This window comes from Chinchilla lanigera, unplaced genomic scaffold, assembly GCF_000276665.1.
Source record: "Chinchilla lanigera isolate Chin_1 unplaced genomic scaffold, ChiLan1.0 scaffold00071, whole genome shotgun sequence".
Classification (NCBI taxonomy): domain Eukaryota; kingdom Metazoa; phylum Chordata; class Mammalia; order Rodentia; family Chinchillidae; genus Chinchilla; species Chinchilla lanigera.
Genome location: NW_004955472.1, coordinates 7,379,170 through 7,404,692, shown reverse-complemented (window position 1 = coordinate 7,404,692; position 25,523 = coordinate 7,379,170). Strand labels below are relative to the sequence as shown.

Sequence of the window (25,523 nt, the reverse complement as noted above, 5' to 3'; positions counted from 1 at the left end):
AGTGGAATGCCAGAAGTCCATCAAGACAGAGTTCCTGAAAACCCTCACCCGCATGCAAATACGTTGCCCCAGTAGCTCAGAAAAGAGGCATGCAAATCTGCATTATGTCTCAGTCTCAGAGCAAAAAAAAGCACCCAAAGGAAAAAATAAAACTCCAAGTCTGTGCCATGTACAAGTGTGTTGTCCAAATTTACATTTAGATTGTGCAAGAAACCTGAATCAATAAATCATCATAAAAGTGTTCCCAGAATCAGGGAAACCTCTGCAAAAGCAAACTCATTGCTTCACAGAAATATTTTCATAATTCAGGAATCACGAGACTCCCTCGGAATAAACAACGCTTGCTAAACAAAGCAAAGAACCAAACCAGTCAGAAAGAGAAGCCACATACACACAGAAGGATATGCACTCAAAGAACTGAAGTTAAGAGAAAAACTGTAAGGGGTCTATAAACTAATTATGTTCAGAAGGATTTTTTAAAGTGAAAAAAAGAGAAAAATAATGAAAAAGCCAGCCTCTATAAAAAAGGATAGATTTGAAAAGAACACAGAATTCTTTAAAATGAAAAATAGTGTTAAACTTGCATACTAGATATAGCAAAAAAAAAAAAAAAAAAGAATTAGAATACAAAACATGGATCTGAAGAAAGTATTCTGACTGTAGCAGAGACAGAGATAGAAAAATGTGAAGGAGTGACTATAAAACATAGAGATTAAACAGAAAAAAATACATTTAAATGGAATTCAAGGAGGAAGGTGTAGGTCATAAAAGAGGTAGTATCAAAATTATAAAAGCTGAGCATTTAGCAGAATTAAAACAATATATATGTTCTTGAGTTAGAAAATTAAAAGTTCTAAGTGGGATTTAAAAGAAATCCATGCGTGTGCGCACACACTCATGAACCTGCACAACATCAAAGCCAAAGTGAAAAGCCAGGGAGGGAGAGATAAACCAACTTAACAATGGCAATCCGACTGGCAGCAAACTCGTCAATAACCATAGAATGATCAGAAGACAAAAGAATTTCATATTCAAAGAGGCATTAGAACATAAGTGTCAAGCCAATATTCTACAACCCAACTAAATTAGTGCTCAACAACGGGGGTAAAATAGAATATGAAAAAAGAAAAGGATATCCTCTGAAAACATTAATATTAAGTATCAATATTATATTAATATATTCCAAGGGAATATATTAATAGTAATATGTAAATAATACATAAAATGTAATTTATATATTATCTATTGACATATAATTAATATAGCAAATTAATATTTTTCAATATAAAGTGAGCTATGGTAAAAAAAGAATAAACATGTCAATAAATTTATAAACACCCTCACTGATCAAAAGCCTTTTCAGATTAATGGGGAAAGTAGTTATGAATACCTTGATGTAATGACAGCAATAATACAGAAAGAAAACTTAAAATAGTCTAAAGTCCTAGTACTACTTGATAGAGTAGTAGCAATTTTCAATAATTTAAAAATTTTAATACTTTAAAAATGTAAAAAGCTAAGTATGCATTATAATTTTAGGGCCAACAAAGGGGAAATATGGGAGAAGAAATAGAATGTGTAACTTCCGAAGGAGTGGAGGGGAGGAAAGAAAAAAGAACAGACGAGACATGAGCAGACAGATAACACCAGAATTAATCTGCCAACAGCATACCTGCAGTGAAAGAAACTCTACAAAATGTCCTTCAGGCAAAAGGAAATTGACCACACACGTAAGAGATACGAAAGGAGTTCTAAGGAATAATTGCAGGATAGCGAAAGACATGCGATTCTGATATAAGACAAAAAGCGTAACTATATAGGTAAGTGATACAAGAATTGACTCCTAGAAGATAAAAGGAACAATGCTTCATGAGGTTTGAAAAGGACACAGTCCTCAAATACATAAAAATCTAGCCTAAGGGTGCGAGGTGTAAGTTAGAAATGTGCTGTTCAGAGGAAGGTAGGGATATGAATCCCTTTAGAATTTAGCATGTAAAAGAGGCATGCTGTAACTATAAGTAACCACTAAAACAATATAACGAACAGCTCAAATTTCAGGGCAATTCAGAAGGAAAAATGAGGAGACAGCGAATTCAACAAATCCGTAAGAGGACGAGAAAGGAGAGAGTAATCCCAAGCAGGCTGAGTCAGACAGGAAGACTTCGGATGTGAATGAAACTCTATCAATACTTGTAACAAACGTAAGTCAGTTTAGTGCTTCAGCGAAAAGATGGCCACAAACTGAAATGCTTACTCGGGCAGAAGAAGTCACATCAACGGGTAAACAGGCAGGTCCAGCAAAGCAAGTGCAGAGCAAAGAGCAGCCGATGCCTTCAGGTCCGGGAGGTGACAGCGTGCGGCAGGTACAGCGGGGAGTCTATCACTCCACAGTGTCACAGACCGCGGCCAAGTGCGGACACAAGGCCACTGTCATACACGGTAACTCTCAAAGAAACCTGGAATCTCAGTCTTATGGAGAATATAATTTTCAAGCACTGGCCACTCAAAAAAAAGAAAACAAACACAGAAGAATAAAAGAAAAAGATTAATCTAGTGAATGAAATAAGGGAGATGAAAGAAATAAAACTCATGGTAAAATACCAAGAAAAACCTTTCAAACCTTTGCAACGTGAATGGCAGTGATGGTTTACACTAAAACACCAGTGTGATCTGCATCCTGTAATTTGCACCCTGTTCCACCTTATCATTTGGCTTAGGAGACCTAACATTAAAGAATAAGGAAAATACTGAATAATCCAAACGTAACACACATGGGGCCCCAGTGGCCACTCTGAACTCGAAATGTCTGAGCGTTTGTTCCTTCAGTTCTGCCTCCAGCAAGCTTCCCCTGGAGCCTACCAGACACCTGGGTTTGTCTAGCTATATTAAAAAAAAAAAAGTCATGATGCTAAAAGGAACCTTCCATGCTGGAAAGGACAGAGCAGAGAAACAAGAAAAGAAAAAGAAAAATCCAGAGACTCTCCTTAGGTTACTCTCCGGGTTGTTATTTGAGCCATTTCCTGGAATGTCGGGTCTTCTCCATGGCCTATGAGGTAAGGTCTGAAATGTTCCGAGAGCCTTCCAAGGCCTCTCAGACTGGGCCCAGCTGCATCTTGGCCCCTCCTTCCACACAGCTGAAGGTGCTAGGTCCTTGCTAGGAAGCCTGTCTCTCCCTCTGGGCTTCAGACCACATCCACTCCCAGATGGAGCATTTCTAAAGGTGGCTTGAGACTCCTACTGTGACACCCTCTGTGAGAATACACCACATGCGTGTCTATTTGCAAACTACTGTAAATCTGCAGAAATATGTGTGAAGAGACGAATAAAGCTGTGAACAGGCCTGACAGGGCCGCTCCCGGTGAAGGCAGGACCTGGGCTCTTTACCCAGAGGCCTTGACTGCTGACAGGCCACTGACCCGTCTTAAACACTGGAAAGCGCAGTTAGGGTGCCTACAGTTTAAGCTTTTTTTCCGGGGCATATAGAAACAGTTCGTGACTTAAATGAGATTATTTCCCAAATACAAAGGGAAATGTGTAAGTATTGAAATGCACAACTACAAATTCATGATGCTTACTTCTTCACTGGTTAAATGTAATGCTCAAAAATATTTCATTATGTATGAAAACAATTGATAGGTTAAATTTTCTCTTTTTAATTACATATAATCAAATGACTTTAAAAGGCAAACTATAAACATGTTTTTCTCGTTGCCTGTAGCAAAAATTTCACTTCAAGTGGGCTGTGGGTGCACTTTGCTATGTTTGGTATGTGTGTGGGCAGAAGAGGACCCAGGGCCCCGGGGAGTCTCAAAGACCCGGTCCTGTGTGCAGCTGCCAGGCACAGGGCACTGGCAGAGCAGGAACAATGCAGGGGAACAGGAGGTGGCTGGTCACGCCCGAGCTAGTCTGTCCTTTCTCCTCACCCCCCATGGACTCCTCACTAAAGCTGCAGACCCAGGACAACGCTGATCTCCACTGGGTCTCCTGTCCTCTGAGTGGAGATGAGGAGGCTACATCATTCAGGATCAGGCAGAGAAACAAACCCCAGCCAGGACAGGGTGAAGGCGATGCTGAGCTCACAGGGCTAAGCCTCAGGGTTGGAGCCAACTTCTGCCTGAGTCTTTGAGAGGCAGGGTAACCCTAAGTGTTACCCATGCTTCATAAGCCATGTTCTGAAAATGCAGCCCTCAAGATTTTCTGAAACCAAGTGATCAGTACTGTGTCATGAGGGCTCCAAACAGGGATTCACATTAGTTGACAGAAAAAAGGCTTAGGGTTACAGAAGACCTGTCACAAAAGGCTCTAATCTTTTTTTTTTGTACTGGGAATCGAACTCAAGACCTTGCACTTGCCAGGCAGGCACTTGTGCCACTGGGCTTTATCCCCGGGCAAGAAGGCCCTGATCTTGATCGAACAAAGTCTACCAGAGTTTTTAGAGTAACCTCCTCTTTACCAAGTCTTTCTAGTTACTACAGACATGCTCAAAACAAAACCAAAAGGCTCAGGTGGCGTACCAAGCCAAAGGAAATGAACATTTCTCATTGTGTAAAACTGACCTGTGGGAAATAGAAAGCAGAGAACACTGTGGTCTATTATTTTAAGTTTATTTTAACACTTTATAAAAACCATAAAGAATTTGAAACATATTCTATTGGCACCCAACCTATAGTCACTGTCATCTACCCCCATGAGAGGGTCACCAGGAGGCCTCTATGGGTGGCGGTCCTAGGTCAATGCCCTCTCCTTGCGTCAGACCCCGTTCCTGCTGAACTTCAGGTCTACTCGCCCCTGGGCCCTGCACCTGCCCGTGGGCTTGATCCCTTCACAGTCAACTCCTGTGGCCCGCTCTGCTTTCTGTCTCTCTCAACTGAAAGTCCCACGCCTCCTCTGGGTTTTTCCGCAGGCATTAAAAGAGTACCAGCTAATGAGCCAGATCCACATAGCCAGGCTGAGGTATCCAACCTGGAAGGAGACCCTGGGACAGGTGTGACAGTGATCACTACACCCCAGTTAATAGAAAAGGGGTTCCTAGCCTTTACCTTGGACAACTCATGACCCACCAGGAAGATTAGCCTTGCCACTATTTTTAAACAGATGGCTTATGCAAATTCCAGATCAGCACATCCTACTGCCAGGTAGACAGTTTCCGCTAAATGTCTCATCAGCCTCTGGCCAATCTATTGATACATATCAGTAATCATAAGGATCACAGCAAGTTACTTTCATGTACCTCTTGTTCTATAATAGTAATGGCGAATCTTTTAGAGCTTTCAGTGGTAACAAATAGCCTGCTGCAGCACACGTGTCGTAGGTTCGCCACCACTGCTGTATAACATGAACTCATTTAATTTAACATAGCCTGTGAGGTAGGCATTCCTCTTACTCCCACGTTACTGATGAGGAAACTGAGAAAGGTTAACTGAGGGAGACTAGAGGCGAATTGAGGCTAAACTGGCCTCCTCTGCGAGCGCAGAGAAGAAAGGCAGCAGGCTGTGCTCCGCTGGCAACACGCAGGGATGAGGGCGCATTGCAGGGTCTAAGGACAAGTCAATGCAGCGAAGATCAGGTTGCTTCCCTGGGCATGTGCTAATGGATAGTAGAAGGCAGGGAAATTTTGTGTTACTTTAACTGCTCCACCACGTTTGAAGGAATAAAGGCAGGATGAGCCAGAAGCTTGGGGCCCTGCACACTAGAGGCTAGAGTCCCCTGGCTGCCGCATGCTGCACTAACTACGGCTGTTTGTCTTTCATCCTCATTTTCTCCCACATCAAGGAACAAACTAGCAGCAGTGGATGAGATTCCTATAGTTAACTCAGTTTTGCAAGGTTACAAGTTAGTAAGTGGCAAAGCCGGGATTCAAACCCAGGCATCTGGCTCCGTGTACTCTCAACTTCTAATCCATGCTGAAGCAAACGAAGCACACCTCTGCCACAAAATCAGTCATCCTCTCTCCCTCCTAATATTAATGACTTCTGTTTCTGAGCATCTTCTGGTGTTTATGCTGCTGAAAATTTCTCTACACCTCATCACAACCTCAAGGTAGGGATTGTTATACTCATTCGAGAGAGGAAGGAGATGGCCTCACTGAGATTAGTGACTTCCTGTATAACCAGAACCAGGACAGTGTCTGCCCCTCACTCAGTGTTGTCCGGGACCTCATGGCTCTTCAACACTATTTCAACTCAGAGCTACATCTTCCCCCCAGTCACACGTCCCCAAACTGAGACAGGTGCTTCTGTCACCGCCCCAAACACCGCAGAGCTTTGCAGTTTCTACGCATTTCTTTCACATCACTCTAATTCTTTCAGATTCCTTTCTTTTACATCTACATCATATTAGGTCCTAAAATGCATGCCATGTTTATCTGTGGAAGTACTTACTTACCACTCATAAAACTAATCCAGGCAGCTAAAAAAAAAAAAAACCACCTTGTGCAAACAGCTGCAGCCAATGTTTTAACTAGACAACTTGACAGTCCTTTAAAATGCAGCATCACCCTGGAAGATACATATAATTTTTTATATATGGTGATATATGCACTCTCTTAAATTATTTTGTGGTGCTGGAAATTGAACACAGGGAGAGAGTAGGGGGCGGGGCTTTAGCAGGTTCCAACGGTGTTTATATTTATTGCTTGTGTGTAAATCTGTGAGGCAAACTTTATATTTTCTAAGCATCCAAGTTTCGTTAAAATAAGTGGGTCAAGACTTTTAAAAGATCTGGGGTCAGGCACGGTGCCACATGTCGATAATCCCAGCACTCAGGAGGCTAAGGCAGGAGGGTCGCTGTGACTCTGAGGTCACCCTGGGCTACACAGTGAATTCAAGTCAGCCTGAACTAAAAAGATCTAGAAAAAGAAAGCAAAGCAATCCTAACTATAGGAAAGAAAACACATTCTTCTCACTCTAGTTCAAACTCAATGCTACAGAACAACACATGGAAGTAACGAATAAAAGTGATTCCCATGTTTTGGTCAATCACGTCCTAAACGAACAGAGGTTTAACTCAGTCGGTCATAACTGCAGCTAATCATGTGGGATTCCCATGCCAGAGTTTCGAATCTGATTAAAATTTATATGAATTCAATCTTCAGACTACAACCTAGTATTCCAGCTTTCTAGTAGTTCTGGTCTTCTGGAAGTGACAAGCAGAAACCTATCCAGGTTAAATACCAGGAGGATAGGGACGGTGTTTTAAATAAATACCAAGAGGATAGGTGTTTAAATAAATACCAGGAGGATAGGTGTTTAAATAAATACCAGGAGGATAAGTGTTTTAAATAAATACCAGGAGGATAGGTGTTTTAAGAGTATAATAACACAAAAGAAAATACGGTTTACATTAATGTACACAGAAGATAAACTGTTTTGTGTAAACTGGAAAGAGACCCAAGGCACCTTAAGAGTTTGTAGTGCTGAGAGAGAATTCTCAATGATGCTTCTCACTTTGGACTATCTTTTCTGGGATATTTGCATGGCAAACAGAGGCAGCTAGAGGTAGTGCTCCTCCACAGGTCAGAGGGCACATTTGTTTGTTGATCAGCACACTGAAGAGAGAGAAGCATCTCTGCCCAGAGACGTGTTTACATTGTAGAGTAATAAAGATAATGCCGCTGTGCACTGCAGCCTCCCTTATAAAAGCAGGGTTTTCCTGAAGTCGGCTATGAAACATATCCTGCGTGTACAGAATTTGCTTGGGCCACAACCATATCAACCATCGTGGAAGTTGCAGGGCAACAGGGATGGGAGCATGACGTTCATGCTGCTGGCTGCACCCTGAGGTATAAACTGAATAGACACATTTGGGCTTACTGTTTCCTTACCAGCAATCTAGCAGTTTTCCACTCTTAACTGCTATATTGGGGCTGGGGGACCACTACCCCTTAAAAGCAGGTCTACAGATCGTCACTTTTGTATCTACCAGTAAAACAACTCAATTATTTTGACAGATTCTTCATAAATATCTTTTTCATCCTGATTCTATGTATCTTTTCTGTGCTTTATTCATTCTGCTAAAATATCATGGTTTCTTCACTCTTACAAGTGAAGTTTGCTCACGGCTTCTTCCTTTTAGCCTTCATGGCTTGCTGGTTGACAATCTTTACTTTTAAAATGAGATTTCCAAGAGAAATAATGTATTGCATCAATTTGTCTGAGTAGACAGAGATTTTCAAGCCAGGTCAGTGAATAAGTCTGTCAGTAGGCAAACTGGCTCCCCATTTATCAGAGGCCATCCATGATGGTTATTTTTCTGTCTCAGCCACATATATGGCCTGCTTGTCTTCTGCTCTGTATTGCCTCTGAGGCTGGAAATCTGCAAAAACCCTTTTTCCCAGCTTCCTTTACCCACTGGTTTCCTGTTAGGTTTCACCTATGAGGCAGAGAGGATGAGCATCAACATAAGAGAGAAACTGACGGCGTAACAGTAATAGCAGCAGCACTGTGATTCAGAACCTGTCACCTCGTTCAGTGCAGTGTTCAGCTCAGCAGATACGGTATACTGCAAACATAATTTCCTACACAGATGCAGGTCAGTGTGCTCACGGCACACTGCCTCAGTCATATAGCACACCCTTTGCCCCCCTGCACACCATAGCATCACGGTCAGCACACAAGGGTAAAAGTGTGGCCTACGTGATGTACACATTTCTACACTACCTATGCCCACTGAGCTCTTGCTAGAAGGACTACAATGGAGTTCTAACCATCCCACAGCAGGGGCTCAGAAGTGTTCCTACATACTGTGGGTGGATGGTAACTTGCACAGAACAAAAGGGGAAGACGTGATATTTCAGGTGATGATGTCTGGTAGGGATGTCACAAAATTATGACCCCTCTTAGATGGGATATTACTTCCCGGTTTTCTTTCTGGCCACGTTGGACTTATTTTCCAGCTCTTCTCTGCTGTTTCAAGCTCACACATATTTTTTTGCCTTAGCACAGTCTTCTGTCAACTGCATTCCCTCTTTGATGTGCGGTTTTTTTCCTTTGTCACTTAAGCTTTCTCAGCTATGCACAGAAATCTAACAGAAGCCTTTTGTATGTGGCATTCTGTCGTCACTCCCCGTCGGTTCTGAAAGCAGCAGGTGCCTCTGCAAAGGTTTCTGTGAGACCTCAGACCTACATGCAGCAGCTGCTAATTCTGGGCTCTCAATCTAAAAAGCAGCAAAATGGGATTTAAGTTAAAAAAAAAAAAGGCAAGTCTGATGGGGTTAATTCCCACAGCTTGAAAATAAAGCTAATTTGCCTTGGAATTTTCCAAAAGCACACTAAACTCATTTCTCTCACCATAGGAAGACAGAAAGGCTATGTTTGAGGTGTAGAACACAGCTTTTGGTAGAGGTATGAAGCCCTGGACTTCCCTGATCAGGAAGCAAAGGCCAAACTGTGTGTGTGTGTGTGTGTGTGTGTGTGTGTGTGCACGCGCTGTGTGGGGCTTGGGGCTGGTTTGCGGGGTGCTGGTGCCATAAGTAGAAGCATAAATTTCCCCAGCTGAAAAGGAAAGACTATTTTTGCCCAGCAAGGCACTAAGCCTCAATATCACATGACTAATGTCCTCCTATAGAAGAATGCACAGACTAGATCCTCTCCATTATCAATACAGATGTATCTCTAAAGCAGTCATGAAAGCCAAAAGGAAAAAGACTCTCCAACTTGACCTTACATTGTTTGCTGATATATATTTTTTTTCAGTGCTTACTAACTGTAAGGTAGTTGTTTCCTCTGGAGAGGAAATCAGGGAAAAAGAATGAAGGTACCAGTAATGTAAAAAGCCCTACCTAAATCCTTTGTGGCGAACTGTTTACCTGTGTAGATCTGGGTGGTATGTACTTCAGTGTTTAGATGTATGCCACATTATTTTCTATCTGGTTTTGTTTATTTGAACTATTCCATAATGTAAACAATTACAACATGAGAAGTAAGAATGATACACTGGGATTCTCCAAGTCATTCGCCTTCTTGTAAGGCCTGGTAGAGGAGGCTGACAGAGGAGCTTATGGAACCACACTCACTGAAATGTATTAGAGGGAAAAAAGACAGAGACAGATACACAGTCCTTTCAAACACTGCTTAGGAATGATGCCATGCGTCCTCCGCACGAAGGAGCCACAGTGATCTTCCTGAAACACAAATCGGACAAACGCCCCAAGTTCAGGGCCTTGGAGGCTGTCCACTGCCGCCATAATATGCTTAAAGCACCCGACCACAGCCTAATGACTCCTCCTGAACTTGACCCTGCTCCCCGCTTCTCTGAACTTACGGCTTCAGTTAGATCTACCTCCTGGGCGCCATTCTTGATTCCCAGGCCTTGGGTCTGCTCACACCTCTGACTTGCATGTGTGTCGTCCTCTTCTTGCCCTTCCTGGCCCTGGCTGTGGCTCCCCCTAGTCGTCCTTCAGCCACGAGTTCAGACCACATTCTGGGAAGCTATCTCTGCCTCCCCAGGTATGGGCTGGGCAGCTTCCCTCCGGGTTCCCTTATCATAACTCTGAGGACCACGGAAGCCAGCCATCTGGTCATCTCTCCCACAGGAAGTGACCAGCATGATAGCAGGAGCTGCACGTGTCCTGTGTGTGCACAGCATGTGGCGTAACGCCAGGCATCCTGGAATCTGCGGCAACCGTGCTTATGAGTGGGAGAGTGGACGGTCGGTCGGTGGAGGATGCATGGGTCTGCAACGGGACGAAGCAGCTGCCCTGGTCTCTTCCAGTTCCATGTTAAGAGCTCTGATCATCTCTTTATTTTTTATACGCATAAAAAACAGGGGAAAACAACCAGGTTTTGATTTCTTAAAATGGTCACTTCTTACCTAAAATAATCACAGAAAAAGGATTATTGAAAACTGGTAGAGACCGGGGGAAGAACAATATAACATTTTAAAAATTTATTATAACAAACAGCATTACTGGACCCATTCTTTAAGATAGTATAATATGACATCAGGACCAAGCATACAGCGAATTAAAGCCCAAAGGAGGCACTGTGGCTCTTCTGCCCTAGTGTGCGCTGCCAGTGACCTAACTTCTCATTTCATTGCCAGCGTCTCTCCCTCACCTTGCCTAGGTCTCTGCACACCTGGGTCTCCTTGTTCAAGGTCTCCGTCCAGACGAAGCGGTCTACAGAACTGTTTTAACACCACGTGGCCCAATCCCTGTACTCCACACAAGGAAACTAAGGTTCATGCCTTCACTGACGGAATGGAGAGCACTGGGATGTGTCAGAAGAGGTGCTGGATGAAGATGACTAAAACAGTCCTTGTCCTAAAGGCGTTCTGGCTTAGCGAAGCGAGTGTGAACACCCCCTCCTACACAAACATTTCCATTCAATAAAATACTGAGAGTATTTATCCTAACTGTTTGCAGAACTACGAGATTGCTCAAAGAGGGAGGATCAAGTAATAGTGATTAAGAGAGGGACTGAAGAAAAGCTTCCTATGGAAGATGAGATTTAAAATTGGTCATTTAAAAATAAGTAAGAATTTGGTGGGGGACCAGCAAATACCTTCGCATAACATTGAAGGTATAAGAGCTTTTCACACATGCAAAGGCTACTACAGCTCAGAGCATGGTAGTATGGCATGGCAGGTTCTGGACAGGTTCTGTGACCAGGCTTCTAGACTCTCTCCACATGCCTCCCTTCACTGGACCTCAGGTCTTCATTACCAATACACTGTAGCCATGTGAAACGAGCACCATTTTTAATAAATGCCATCAAATACTGTGGGCACAAAGGGGCGGTCAGACAGAAGTTCAAACAAGCAAATCAGGAGGGACACACCAAAAATGACAAAGCCCCACAGAGCATATAACATAGCCATGTATGCCAGTGAGAAGATGATAACAGGACTGTCATTAAAACCAATGTCCCTAATAGTTTATATGATTAAAATTCTTTTGTATGGTACATTATTTCTTCACAGAAGTAAGAAATTAATCAGTGTGGACAAAATTAATATGCAACTCACAACTAAGAAGAAAAGATATATTATTTATAACTTCATTTGAGGTCACCAGTGCTGTCAAAATGTAAAATAGATGTCTTCATGGTGAGAGATTTGGCACTAGTTCCACGTAAGCCGGAAGATTAGAAAAACAGAAAACTGAAGTGTATTCATGCTGTTTACCAGGGAAGACAATATTGTTCTCACAGATGACGGGAGGCTTTGAAGCTGAGCAAAGAGCACAGCAAGAGGGAAGGAGAAAGGAATGAAGTGTGCTTCTAACCCATGTGGAGCCCTCGGTACTTTTACCAGAGCAAACGATATTTTCTCTCCAGAAATGGTTAATCAAACTGCTTCATCTTAGAGAGGGAGGAAAAAAAGATGTGTAACAATACCAATCCTTCTTTTTTAATATGTAGTTAGGAAGATAATTCCTGAAGGATGAATACGGGAAATGCATGTGCTTTAAGCACCTTTCATCTGACACTCTGCCTGTATAAGATTATATCCTTAAACTCCCGTCAGAGATGTCTCAACCGATAATATTCTCTCACTTCCTTCTTCAAACTGAGTCTTTGTAATGAAGGAAAAAAACTGCAAATGAGATTTGAGAGTAGATGGAGGGCTGTCCATGACATCTTCAAAGCAAATTGCAGACTATTTTTTTTTTAAATGAAAGCCCTGTGTATGCACATTTCTGCCTGTGCACGCTGGCATGGGGGAGAGGAACGGTGCGGAACAATACAGCCAGTGGGTGGGTACCGCTCACCACGATGGGGTAGAAATGGGGGTTACGGGAGGGAGGAAGTTTTCTTTGTATCTCCTCCTAAGATTCGCACTTATTACAATGATCATACGTATTATTTTCCCTTTAACTGAGTAGAAAAAAATTTGAAAAGAAAATAAATCCTATGGGTAAATAAATTTTTAAATTTTGAAAGACTGATTCCGTGAGTATTCTGGGAATAAAATATACTCCACAGTAAAGATGTAGCACCCAGCACGATACCTCACAGGTGGCCTAGGGAAATGACCTCTAAGGCAAAATGTACCTGAGGATTTTCAGGAAAGCAGTTCATCTAAGATCTAGCACCAGAAATGAGGAGACCAATAGGATTCAACGCTTTACCAAGACTGCACCTGGGAACCAGGTGGCACGCTAGCAAGTCAAGAGCAATTATTTGTTGTTCCATGGCAGAAGACAATTAACTCCAGTTTTAGAGCTGTTTGGGCTTAATGTGCTACATTTCTGTGAGGCAAGTGATAAATAAATGAAAACCAAGGCAAGGCAAGCTGCAGGTACAGCGTGTCCATTGCCTGGGGTCTGTGTGCACTGCAGAAGAGAGCGAAGCTTCGGAACAGAGCCTGTTCCGAAGGGTCTGTTTAGCTCCACTACGACTTGCTCCGCAGCCTGGAAACCCCTCAGTCTCTATGAGAGTCTGTTTTCTAATATACGAAGTTGGGATAAATATTTCTATTTTACAGGTTGTAGTGAGAAATGAGTAAGGTCGCATATTTAAGCCACTTAGCAGGTACACCTGCCAGCGACAGGCGCGCTGTAAAAGAAGCTATTATTACCGATCATTACTGGGCTCTCTGCTCACCCTGTAAGAACACATATTTGTAGCCGTCTCCCCCGCCACTGCCACCACCATTCCAGATAGAAGGAGTGCTGGTGGAAGGGCACAATTTGGGTCCTGGAAATCTTGTTAAAAATCAAATAATGATTCCACAGGTCTGAATGGGGGCCTGGGGTGCTGCATTAGTAACCAATCTGCTGGCGCTGCCATTGTAGGCCACATCTGAGCGGCTAGCTTCTAGGGTAAAGGAGCGATAAATTAAACGTGAACAAAGCTGAGGAAGTCGGGATGTCTGGGTCACGGTAGCACGCCACTGTGGGCTTCCACACACAGAGCACCGCTCCCGCGGCACGCCTCACACGGGATTGGAGCTCCCTGTCTGCTCCGCAGGGCGTGAGCTCCCACGGCCAGGAGTCCATGCTATGGGCCCAAGCGGCTGCTGCACTCCGCTCGGACACTTGGGTTAGGTACAAGCCAACACGCAGCTGCAGGAACGAACCCATGAGTGTTGCCATGAAGGAAATTCAGGGAAATCGCTATTGCTTACTATGTAAAAGTAGAACTGAGTTTTAATTTCGTATTTCTTAATTACTAAGCTAGTTCACATATGGTTGACGCTGATGATTAACTTGCTCCTAGCACTAGCAAGTCTTTTTGTTTCTGTTTTGCCTCACTCCCTTTGCCTTACACCCCAAATAATTAACCGATAAATCAGTGTCACCTGAAAAGAACAAGGAAAAATGTCAAAAAAACACCCCCAGTCATATGACGTTCTATTCAGTAATCTTTCTTTGCATTTACAGGAACCAGGAACGCCCAAAACACCTGGTGACCCATGCACAACATCGAAACCATGTCAAGAGAATTCATTACTGCCAGAATTAATGACCATTCTGGTGCCCAACTGGCTACAGCTAAAATCAGACTTCCCGGTAATCCCACAGAAGCTTTTGTGCCTGCGATCCCTGGCAAGACGGGATTTGGGGTGAATGCCTTCATCTTCCCACTTGCCATATTGTTGCCAGCAAAGCCCTTTTTCCTTTGGTCATTCTGTCTCCCAAAGTTATTGGCATCACCAGACAACAGCAGAACTGGACGTTCCACAATGACATTACTACTGGCAGTACTGTTATTATGCTAAAGCTTGATAAGGAAACATCCAAGAAGCTGAACATAGTAATCCTAGTGCCTGAGCCGGCTGAGACAGGATGAGCACAAGTTTGAGCCAACCCAGGTAACTTAGTGGGGTCCTGTCTGAAAATTTAAAAATACAAAGGGCTGCAGATATATCTCAGTGGCAGAGTGTTGGCTTGATCCCTAATCCCAGGGAGAAAAAATGAGAAAAGCTTGATCCTGAACTTTCACTTTAGAAATACAAAGTGTGAAGAATTCTTTTTACTGTAGAATAAATAAAGAAACCCAGAACTCTCCTCTTCTTCGTAGGGAAGTCTCCTCTTTGCAGGGAATAGTAACCATGTTACTATTCCCACATCAATGTGACAACATATTTTTCAAAACAATCATCCTGACACTTTATTGTAGTTAGCCTAGATTCTCCTCCCAGGCATGTAACAGGTTCATCCTTCCATGCTATTCCAACTTACACATTTTCTAAGTAATTAAGGATTGCTAAAAGCAAGCAAAAACCCTCACGTACCTGTAACAAAATGTAGCAAGTTTTCCAACTGAGTTTGTCACACTAGTGTCAACTTGTACAATTCAGTCTTTTTGTTTTTATAGGGTTAATCCTCAGGCAGGAATAAGTGGAGATTAAATTTGTCACGTAAGTCACTGTAGCAAAATCAGATTTTGTAATTAGGAGTTAGAAACCTGGCAAACTCAGGAGGATACTGAAAATATAAGTCTCAACAGACAACAGCAGGAAGCACTTGAACAAATGTGATCTGTTTACATGGGAGGACTCCTCTGATCACAGCCTCGACTTCTATCTAGTTAACTGGTCAGTTCAGAGCCTGACTTCCTAGGGCTCTTTTGTTGCAAATTGGGACACTGTACACATTTTGATTTTACCTCAGTGGTTTGCTTAACAATTTAATTTCCACTTGTTCCTGCTGCAGGATCCACATAAAAGCAAAAAGATTTAAGCCACTGCATAAACTGATGTATAAATGTGACAACTCAGGGGCTGGGGATTTAGCTCAGCGGCAAAAAGCGCCTGCCTGGCAAGCGCAAGGTCGTGAGTTCGGTTCCCGGTACCGGAGAAAAACCAAAAAAAAAAAAAATGTGACAACTCAGTTGGAAAACTTGCTACATTTCATCACAGACAGAATGAAACATTTTGCTTTTTTATTTGTAATGATCCTTACAGTACAATGTCCACTTAATTCCTCTCGGTGTGTTCAAAAGTTTGTTTCTACTGCTGAAATGTTCAAGATAAGTGTACGGTTAACTGGGCTAGGCTTCTCAATAGAAAAATGGGACTCCAATGTATGTGATTCATTCTATTTGATATGGGAACTGTAATTAGGCGTGTTTTAAAATTTTGCTCTGATCTACATATGCCACCCCAGCCAGGCAGACATCTTCGTCTTTGTTAGTAAAGGAATCCATTCTGAACTCTCCCTGGGCTTCTGGAGAACTTTAAAATCATTCATTAATTAAGGCTTTCAGCACCCCTGTGGCCTCCTTATGCTGCTGTTTATTAAGCATTTTATTTTCTTTGGCCCAAGGGTTCTCAAAGCAAATACATATTCCCAAACAGGTACTTATATTTCTTAGAGAAGAGCCGGTTTTCCATTCATGATCTAAAACAAATGTTAAATAAAATCATGGTTAGGGTGGCCCCCATGTTTCCCAAACTTTTCTATATGGACAGTGCTTCGCTTTCCTCTTCCCATACTCCAGGAAACTTCAGCAAGCGATTAATTTTCTTCTTAGGGTAGAACGCAGCCAAAGACATTCAGAGCATCTTAAAACAGCTCCCTGTCTGCAGCCGGGGAGAGGTTCGGCCCCTTCCGCCTCTGTGGAAAGCGCTCTCAAACGCAAACACCCTCCGACTTACAAATCACCCTGAGAAGTTTGCCTAAATAAAAACCATGCATTTACCCAAAGCTTGGATGTAAAAGAGTTTATGCACATCTTTATTACAGTATCATTCAAATTTGGAAAAACCTAACTTCCTAAAAATATCCAAATAATGAAATTCTACACAGACATTTAAAAAACTTTCATCAAATATTTAAGTGTGAAAATATTTGTGATCTAGTGTTACACACAGATAATGAAGAAGTGTACCCAGAATTCTCTCGATTCCCTAAAAATCAGACATACATTTTAATGAACCTCAAATTAACTATAATTGCCTCTAGGAAGGGTGATTTTAAATTTCTCCTTTGTACTTCCCTTCATTCTGATAGTTTTTCATTTTCTACACTAAATATATGTTACTTTGTAATTCAAATATAAAATGTTTCCCCAATTTTTTCTCTTTCATCATAAAAATAATCTTCATACATGTGGAACTAGTTGGTCACTAGATGTGTAGGACTGATTGATTGATTGACTGATTGATTGTGGTGCTGGGGCTCAAACCCAGGGCCTCACCCATGCCTGGGGCACAGCTCAGCACTGAGCTACATCCCTGACTAGATTAGTAGGAAGCTAACGGTATCGAATAATGATGGGTGAACATAAAGTTAACTTACCATGAAGGCTTGATTTTAACTTCTTGTATTTAATTCCTCCCAGTAGGCCCTCTACCAACAAGCTCTAATTTCTACTAGCCGATCTTTTTTTCTGAAACAGTCCAATAATTCCTAATAAATCAAAATAAAACTCCAAAACAGATCAGAAAGTGAAATGTGCGAAGGGAGCCGGCCTGGATGCTATGCAGCGATAAAAGCCATGAATACGAATGGCTGGAGGCTTTGGGAGGCAGGATAATGGAAGAGGGACCTGCTATTCAGATGGCAGCTGCCTGCTCCCCGCTCCCGGGGCTGTCACTCTTCTGCTGCTCACCCCCTTGCCCTGGCCTTGATTCTGGTCTGCGGAGAACTGTGCTGCGCCTGTAGCCTTCATGGTGTTCTCACACTCCAACAGCACAGAGGATAAAAGGCCACTATGTTGAAAGCTTGTGCCTCACTGGGTAACAACAATGCTAACTGTGCTTAAAAATACGTTGCTACTTTTCATATCAATCGCAGCGTTTGCCCTGCTACTCCCCAGTCTCCCGGGAGGTACAAGGGTGAGCACTGTTTAATTAGCTTCGGGAATCTTATGGGCTGTGTTGGACCTTTAATTAAAGGAGCTGTTAGAGCGAACGATGCTTCTGTGTTAGGGAGGGGCGGGCTGGTTCTGCCACGGTCTTGGTAATCTGCAAATGCACCTGTAGACACATTTAAATGGTTAATAGGACTCACTGCTTACTAAATCAAAGTTCAAGATAGTGGTTCCCTAAGTTTGTGCTCAGCACCCTAATGACTATAATGCTTAAATTGTGTATTTTCAATTTCAGAGTTTTCTTATCCAGACCAACCTAGAAAACCCAGGGTTGTAGAACTGGGGTCTCACGTTCAAATGTGTTTGGCTCTCGGGCAGATAAAGAGCGACCGGGCGCTGGGCATGCGCAGCAGTTTCTCAGCGCTGGCTGCAGGTGCTGTGTGAGGAGCTGGGTCACTGAACGCTTCCAAAGTAATGGGAAACCCATATTTTAGCTTAAAATCTGTGTATTTTTAAACAGTGACAATTAAAAAGAAAAATCAATGCTTTCATGAGCAAGTAAAACATCTCGGAGGGTCAAAGTAGGCCTGTGGGCTACAGTTTCACAACATTTAAGGTATAAACACCAAGTTATTCGCAAAGGATTTCTAAAGGGCACTAAATTTATCTGTGTATGCAAAAATCATCCCTCAACAGACAGGCAAGAAAACAGTCAGGAATTTAAATTCTAAACTGCCTCATCAAGTTTCTGAAATCATTTGGGTCTATTTTCCTTCCATTAAAATAGGAGTAATGTGCTAGAGTGTTACCATTTAAATATCTACCGGAGGGCGCCGCAGGTTGGATGCGCCTCCTTTTCCCCTCGGTGGTGCTGCTCTTCTCTCTTAGGTGTGCAAAGACTGGGGATTGTGGAAAAGTGAGTGTTACTTGCGAATGAGACTGGAAGCCCGAGTCCCAGCTCCTTGTGATTCCACAATCAAATAAAAATGTTCTTTAAGGGACTGCCAGAGGAGGCCAGCCCACTGACCCTTTAGGTCCAGGGGTCAAGTCATCCTCTAAACAAACTACTTTTGTAATAGTCACAGGAAGAGGAACTCAGGTTCTCACTTAAAACTCATGCAAAGGAAATGTGTCAAGACATCAGTGACCTTTAACAACTGGAGCAGTGATCACACTTACACTGTTCACTTCGGCATGAGTGAGGCAGACACTCACAGGGCTGCTCAACATCAGGAGTACTCCTAGTTCCCCGGGACTCACATTTCAGTATTTACTAAGCGCCCCTCCACTTGCCATGTCAAGGAAGAAGAGCAGCTTTTGGTGTGTGAGGGCAATGAGTCAGTGCACACAACCACGCCACCCTCTGAGGGACAAGTCAAAGCAAGAAATAAATGGCTTTCTACATTGTAATGCATGTGTCAGTACAGGAAAACAGTGTAAAGTATTCTAGGAGTAAAAGACCTCACTTTGATGCATCATTTTTTCCCAGATATCATTTGCAGTTTTCAAAACCTTCTTGTACATATGTAGATTAGATAGAATTACAATTTTGTCACGAAGTTCTAAGTTGAAATGACATAGAGATATCAATACAGATATTAGGGTGTCAATTTCACTTTAAGTGTGATTCACTTTCTCTACTTTCTTTTCATTAGGTCTCAAATTTCCTGTAGTGTACTAGAAAAAGAGAAAGAAAAAGGGAAAAAAAAGTGATCTACATATACATGAAATATACTGCGAGAAATGGAAAATTTCTCTGCAAAGCTGCCTTATTGTAGCATCCAAATGAGAGAAAGTACAAATGGGTGTCCTTAGCAGACAAAACAGGCCATCATTTAAAACACCAAAGTCAGCAAGAGGACCTTTTAAAAACCGACTAATCATGAGACAGGAACCCATGGCGAACAACAGAACGTTTTTCCAGCAAGGAAAAGTGTCAGAGGATTGATGCTGACTATAGGGCAGCCTTTGTTTGCTAGGCAAAAAGGAGTTTCTGGGCAAAAGGAAACCTAAAATTTACAGTTCAAATTTTATTCATAGCTCTTGAAGCCTTTTGAGGGGAGACACGCTCTCGGCCAAAGGCAAAGCCTGGAACCTCACCCTATTTGTCCTTGAGTCTGGTGCTACCAGGTGAGCCCTGTCCCTCTGTACACCACCCCATCCTCCTCCAACCAAGCGGGCAGATCCCCACTTTCCAATTGTGACTTGCTAGGCATATGCTACCAGCTCTGCTTTTGTACTGAATGAGACAGTCAGAGACTTCTCTGCTCGATACCTACAGCCTTTACATCGGGGGTTCACGGACACAGGACCTGGAACTATCTCAGCGGACCCACTGACCGTGTCTCCTGCACAGTATCTAAACCAAATAATATTTACACACTCTAGCTCCAACCATCTCTTCCCTATTCAAATACTTATTTTAGGGTTTAATATATCATTCATCCTTCTCCTAGAGGCCAGGGACTCGATAACTAATTCTTTAACTTGTCATACTGGATTTAGCATTCTACCGCTGGCTAACTCATAGACTACCGTGTATCCCACACTGTATCAAAGGTATATAACTACAGTTTTAAAAATAAAAACAGCTGCCCGCCAACTGGAGACTGTTGCGTGGCCACTCTTCCCCAGAGACCAGACGGGCAAACATGTCCCAGGAGCCCTGCCTCTCCCCACGGACACAGCCACCGCAGCAAGCGGCACACAGACTTTCTAGAGCCTTTCTTAACACAGCCGCTCCAGCCAGTAACTATCAACAGTGCTTGTCAAGATGAAAAGCCTTTGTCATGCGGCACCCAAATCCTCCATCCACCACGGTGCCAAAACTAAATTCTCCTAGACAGGAGCATCTTTAGTCCTAAAGAGAGTAACACAGGAAGTAGGCCGGAGTCTCTTTTTGTCTAGTACTTGGCCTGGGCATCAAGATCAGCAAGTCTAGAACACAGCCTCCGTGACAAAGTCCAGCTACCATCCTCTTCATCTGATGTTCAGCTCTTAGCAACCACTCTCAGGGACCTGCAGACCTTTCTGGGAGAGGGGGTGTCCTCAAAGCCCTGAGCCGAGCTGATCAGTCCATCCCGGGAAAGACAGGTGTTGACCCCACTGGTTCCCCATTCAGTAGAAGCCAACCTCTTCCCGAATAAAGGTGGGGGAGCTGACGACGCTGCAGGGAGAGCGCAGTAAGGGGAGAGGAAGAAGAAGGGCAGCGGGCTGAAAGCTCATCTTGTCTTTTCAAGAGACCTGTGTCTTCCTAGAGGACTAGAAGACATTAACGTCAAACCTCACAACTCTTTATTTCAAGTTCCTCTCACTTTTTCCATCAGCTCCATTCCAGAGCTCCACTCCACATGGCCTAAAGCACAAGCTTAGACCAAACAACAAGACCTCCAACCTCTCCCAAATTTGTAAATTACCATAAATAAGAATCCAGGTGGAGGGTGGCCCCACACCCTGCCCTGAGGGCCGCAGCTCTTTGTCCTGGGCAGGACGGCCCCGCCTGACCTCAGCAGGCTGCGCAGCCTTGGCCCAACAGCCTCCGCTCTGCTCCTGTCTCTTCTCCTGCCCACTGTGCACCAGGCTCTGACGTGAACATTGCTAAAAAAGACTGATTCACCCTCCAGGAAGTCCCGCAGCCCGGTGACATCAGAATTCTAGGAAAATCAGTGTAGTGGAGTCAGTAATGGGCCACCCAGATTCCCTGATGACGAGTGCCTTGTTGGAGTCTGAAGGCTCCCAGCTGAGAGTCCCTCAGGGGACTGTGCTTGGTCAGGAGCAGCGCCTCACTGGAGGGGGGGGGGGGGCTGGCCCTGGGGGGATGGGCAAGCAACACACAGTGGCTGATGCAGGGAATAGACAGTTTCCCTGCCTTCGCGAGGGTCGGCTCCGCAGGCCACCTGGGCTCCAGCCCAGTGCACCACAGCCACCCTCTGCCTCTGCCCAATTCTGCATCTCTCATTTACCCACCAGGAGTTACTGCTGTCCCTGTCCCAAGAAGCTCCTACATGCCAACCTCAGCGTCTCAGAGAGTAGTTCCTGGAGAACTGGCCTGTGACCCTCAGAAAAGAAGGTTCAAGTCATGGTTCATTATCCCATGCTCAACTTTAGTTTTTGTTTATTTTTGAGACATAGCCTCACTATGTAGTTTAGGCTGCCCTTGAACTCACACAGATCATCCTGCCACAGGCTCCCAAGTGCTAGGATTACAGTCAAATGCCACCATTCCCGGCTGTCCCATGCACCACTTTAAATCCATATAATCCATACAAGGTTACTGACAATCCTTAGTGCTTGTATCAGCCAACTTTCAGCCCTGGAAGTCAGTAAATGCATAAGGGCATGGCCGGCTGTCCACCAGCCCCATTACGATAACTGTACTGAAGAATTTGTGCCATAATTTTAATACATGTAGTCCTCATTTTGCATGCATTCAACGACGATGGGATATTATTTTCATAACTGAATGACATACAAATTCAGCAGCTAGCTCTTCAGTCCACAAGTCACTAGATAAACAACATACGCACATACTAACCCGTGACCAATCGCGCCACTTCTTCCAAAGCCACTGGTGACTGGTCTGTTCATTGCACCGCTATGCAGCATCAGCATGGGACACAGTGACAGGTGCCTCTTGGGGTCTGAGGCGGAGACGGGATAGAAAGTCTGCCTCTGGTTACCACAGACTTCCCACTCAAAAAGCAGAGTCCTGAACAGGAGCAGGGAGTGAGAAGCGTCTTGGGAGAGTGTTCATTCATCCACCACCTTCCCTCAAGCACAGGAAAAGAGGGGGCATTATCAGTCCCCATGTGTTAATTTCTTATTGCTTCTATAACAAATTACCACAAACTTAGAGGCTTAAAGCAACACAAATTTATTATCTTACAGTTTGGAAGTCAGGACCCTAAAACCGATAGCGGAGCTGTGTTCCTTCAGGAGGCTCTGGGAGCGAACCACTGCCTCTCCTTTTCTTGCTTCCAGGGGCTGCCTGCATTCTGTGATTCATGGCTCCTGATACTCAACCTCTGCTTCTGTCATCACATCTTCTGAGATGCTCACCTGCTGGCCTTCCGCTTGCAAGGACTGCATATTTACAGCGGGCCCACCCCGATGATGCAGAGAACTCAATCATCTCAATATCTTTAATGTGATTATATTTGCAAAATCCCTGTGATATGGAAGAAATATACTGTGCTGTATTCACCAGCTTTGGGGATTAGAGAATGGACGTCCTTGGGAGGGTGTGATTTTTCCAACATTACCTCGTCCAGCTTTTTCAAATGAATGCCGATGTCTGGACATTGTCTTGCATGCAGCTGCTGCGAAGACAAAGCTGCCTGCCAACTCTGCATCTGGACCCACGAGAGAGAAAGGAATGGTTACCCCGGAGTTCCTGACCCCGAATCAGCTTCCGCAAAGGCTGCTCAAGAATCTAGGCCCAAGGCACACTCTGCATGAAGCGTACCACTTCCCAGTGGGTTTGGGATACAGTGTATTCATCTCCTCCCTCTCAGACATTCAGAACTCACAACAGCATTCCAGAGACTGAGGCGTCCTGCTCTAAAGGGACCTGCTTAACCCTGAGTTAAGTTAAAGCCACTTTCACACAATATTTCATGGGAAAACTTGTTTCTTCTCTTGAAATAGCTCTCAGGCAAACCGGGAACCTACCTATTGACTCAATATGCAAAGTAGGTGCAGTGACACGTTTTTCAGGTCACTCACTCAGTTCTACCTGGAGACTCATTTCCTGAAGAGCAGTTCTTTTTGTTCCTTTGTCTTCTGTTTTGCTTCTGTTTGGTTTTGGTTTCCCTCTTTCTTCCTTCTCCTTGCCTCTGGCTCTCAAAACTAGTGGGGAAAAAATGACCAGGAAATAACATGTCACCAAAATATTCGTGGGGTTTTACCAAACCAAATACCTGGGTAGATTGCCACATGAAAATGAAAACATTTTCTTCATAGAGCAAAAGGACTGCTGCCATTAAAATGGAGCCTAAGCCCAGCCTTATGCCTGGCGGCCCAGGCCGCAGCCCTGGGTCTCTACCGAGGTGGCATGCTGGGCTCGTCGGTCTTCCTCAGACACCGTCCGAAGGAATGGAGAAGCCAGAACTTCAACAAGGTGAACACTTAATTCTATTTAATTCACTCATTTAATTTTCTTTGGGAATTCCAGAAGAATTCCAATATTCCTAATCAAGAGGCTCTTCATTCATGCTATTTTATAACCGAACCTCCACTACAATCATCAGGTAACTTCAACTACTATTCACTTGAACAATTTTCTTGTGCAAGAGGACCAGCTAACTTGCAGAGCCATGACTAGGCGGTGGACCTCTTTCCTGCACCTGAAATGCCTTTTTCATCCATCCACATTTTCATTATCGTGGTGGCCAGTGGTTACTGCGAGAATCCATACTCTATATGGCAGGCACTATGCCAGGTCTTTGAATTTTGTCCTTATTTAACCTTGACTACAGACTATGCCATACTATTGCCATTTTATGGACAAACAAAACCATATAATGAGTTTTACTGGATTTATTGATACGAATGACCACATTCTATATTTCAGATCTTACACTCAGCCCTTTCCAGTTTTATCATCACAGCATGACTGATTACGTTACCGTTCCTCTTTGTAGATTAAGACACAGAGGCTTACGTATGGTAAGAAATTCTCCTGCAGGCACATAGCTCATTATCGGGAGAGCTAGGATCCAAGCCCATCTTATCTCCTTTCACATCTTCCTTCTCTTGGTTTTCTCTCCAGCCAGCGGAACCCTCTATGTACGTCCAGATCATCCTACACTTGTTACTTGTAATATTTTGCACAATGGTTACTCTCTTCTCACTGGGCATCTCTGGTACTACTTTGCCTCTTTTAGCAAGCTGCTCATGACACATTGTAATTGTAAACTGCTGTAGAACAAATCTTACAGCAACAAAGACCAGTATGAAAATCTGTGTTTGATGGAGAGTTTCCAGGACCCAGCAGATTTCTTGGTTATTTCAGGAAGCATCTATACAATGGTGTTCAGTACAGGTAACTAAACTGAATAGTTTGCTCCTTGGTACTTTAGCAGCTACTGTAGGAGACAGTGATTGTTAGGTTGAGTTCCCTCAAACCTGCTAGTAAGGTCAAGGATGAAAAGGCTTTCTACAAGTCAGAGACATTTATCTAGGGAAGCACCCAGAAGAAAGCAGGTGCTCAAAAAATATATTTTGAATAATAACCAATAAAAAGTCCCACAGACACAGCATTTAAAATTGGTGATGTTCTTCTTCCTGTGTTGGGGACCGGACTGTGTAAGGGTTAAATTGCTGACCACAGTGCTCTCTGGATTCCAGCCTCTGAAGGCAGAGCTGAATCTCACTCAAAGGATTCCCGGGCAATAACTGTCAACTTTAGAGATAAGACAGTTCTCTTAATTGGCAAAATTTACTGATTGGAAAAGTCTTTGTTTTAACTTCCAAGGTCCTGCTCATTATCCCACCTTTACCTCCATTTTCCCCTTCACTTTCCCTCATGCCACCTCAAACTTGTCTGAAACCCAATAAATACTAGATGTCCAGAGAAGTCTTTGTCCTATGCCCAAAAGAGTGCTGACCTTCCTGGACTCCTCCACAAACCATATTTGCATTTTGCTTTTATTTACTCCTTTTCCCTAGACTCATCTCTAAGATCCAGAGTTTGATCAGTCCCCAACATACCTGTACAGTGAATCTTACATATCATTCATCTGGCAGGTTTAAACTCTTCAAACAATGAGCTGACCAATGATAATAATACAATTTTTTTTTTTTTTTTTTTGGTTTTTCTCCGGT

The 25,523-nt window shown here is 43.5% G+C and overlaps 2 protein-coding genes across 2 annotated transcripts in view; both read right to left on the bottom strand.

Moving 5' to 3' along the window:
* The window catches only part of Mob3b (MOB kinase activator 3B), a 154,571-nt gene extending 131,126 nt beyond the window's left edge, over positions 1-23,445 (bottom strand). Inside the window, exon 1 of the mRNA XM_013523024.1 lies at positions 23,370-23,445. The gene's annotated coding sequence lies outside the window, so the exon portion shown is untranslated. The remainder of the gene's footprint in view (positions 1-23,369) is intronic.
* Positions 22,304-25,523, bottom strand: part of LOC106150326 — a 4,494-nt gene continuing 1,274 nt past the window's right edge. Inside the window, exons 2-5 of the mRNA XM_013522929.1 lie at positions 23,434-23,546; positions 22,961-23,050; positions 22,758-22,866; positions 22,304-22,407 (exon numbers count right to left, since the gene is read on the bottom strand). Coding sequence (XP_013378383.1) covers positions 22,304-22,407; positions 22,758-22,866; positions 22,961-23,050; positions 23,434-23,546 — 416 coding nt within the window. The remainder of the gene's footprint in view (positions 22,408-22,757; positions 22,867-22,960; positions 23,051-23,433; positions 23,547-25,523) is intronic.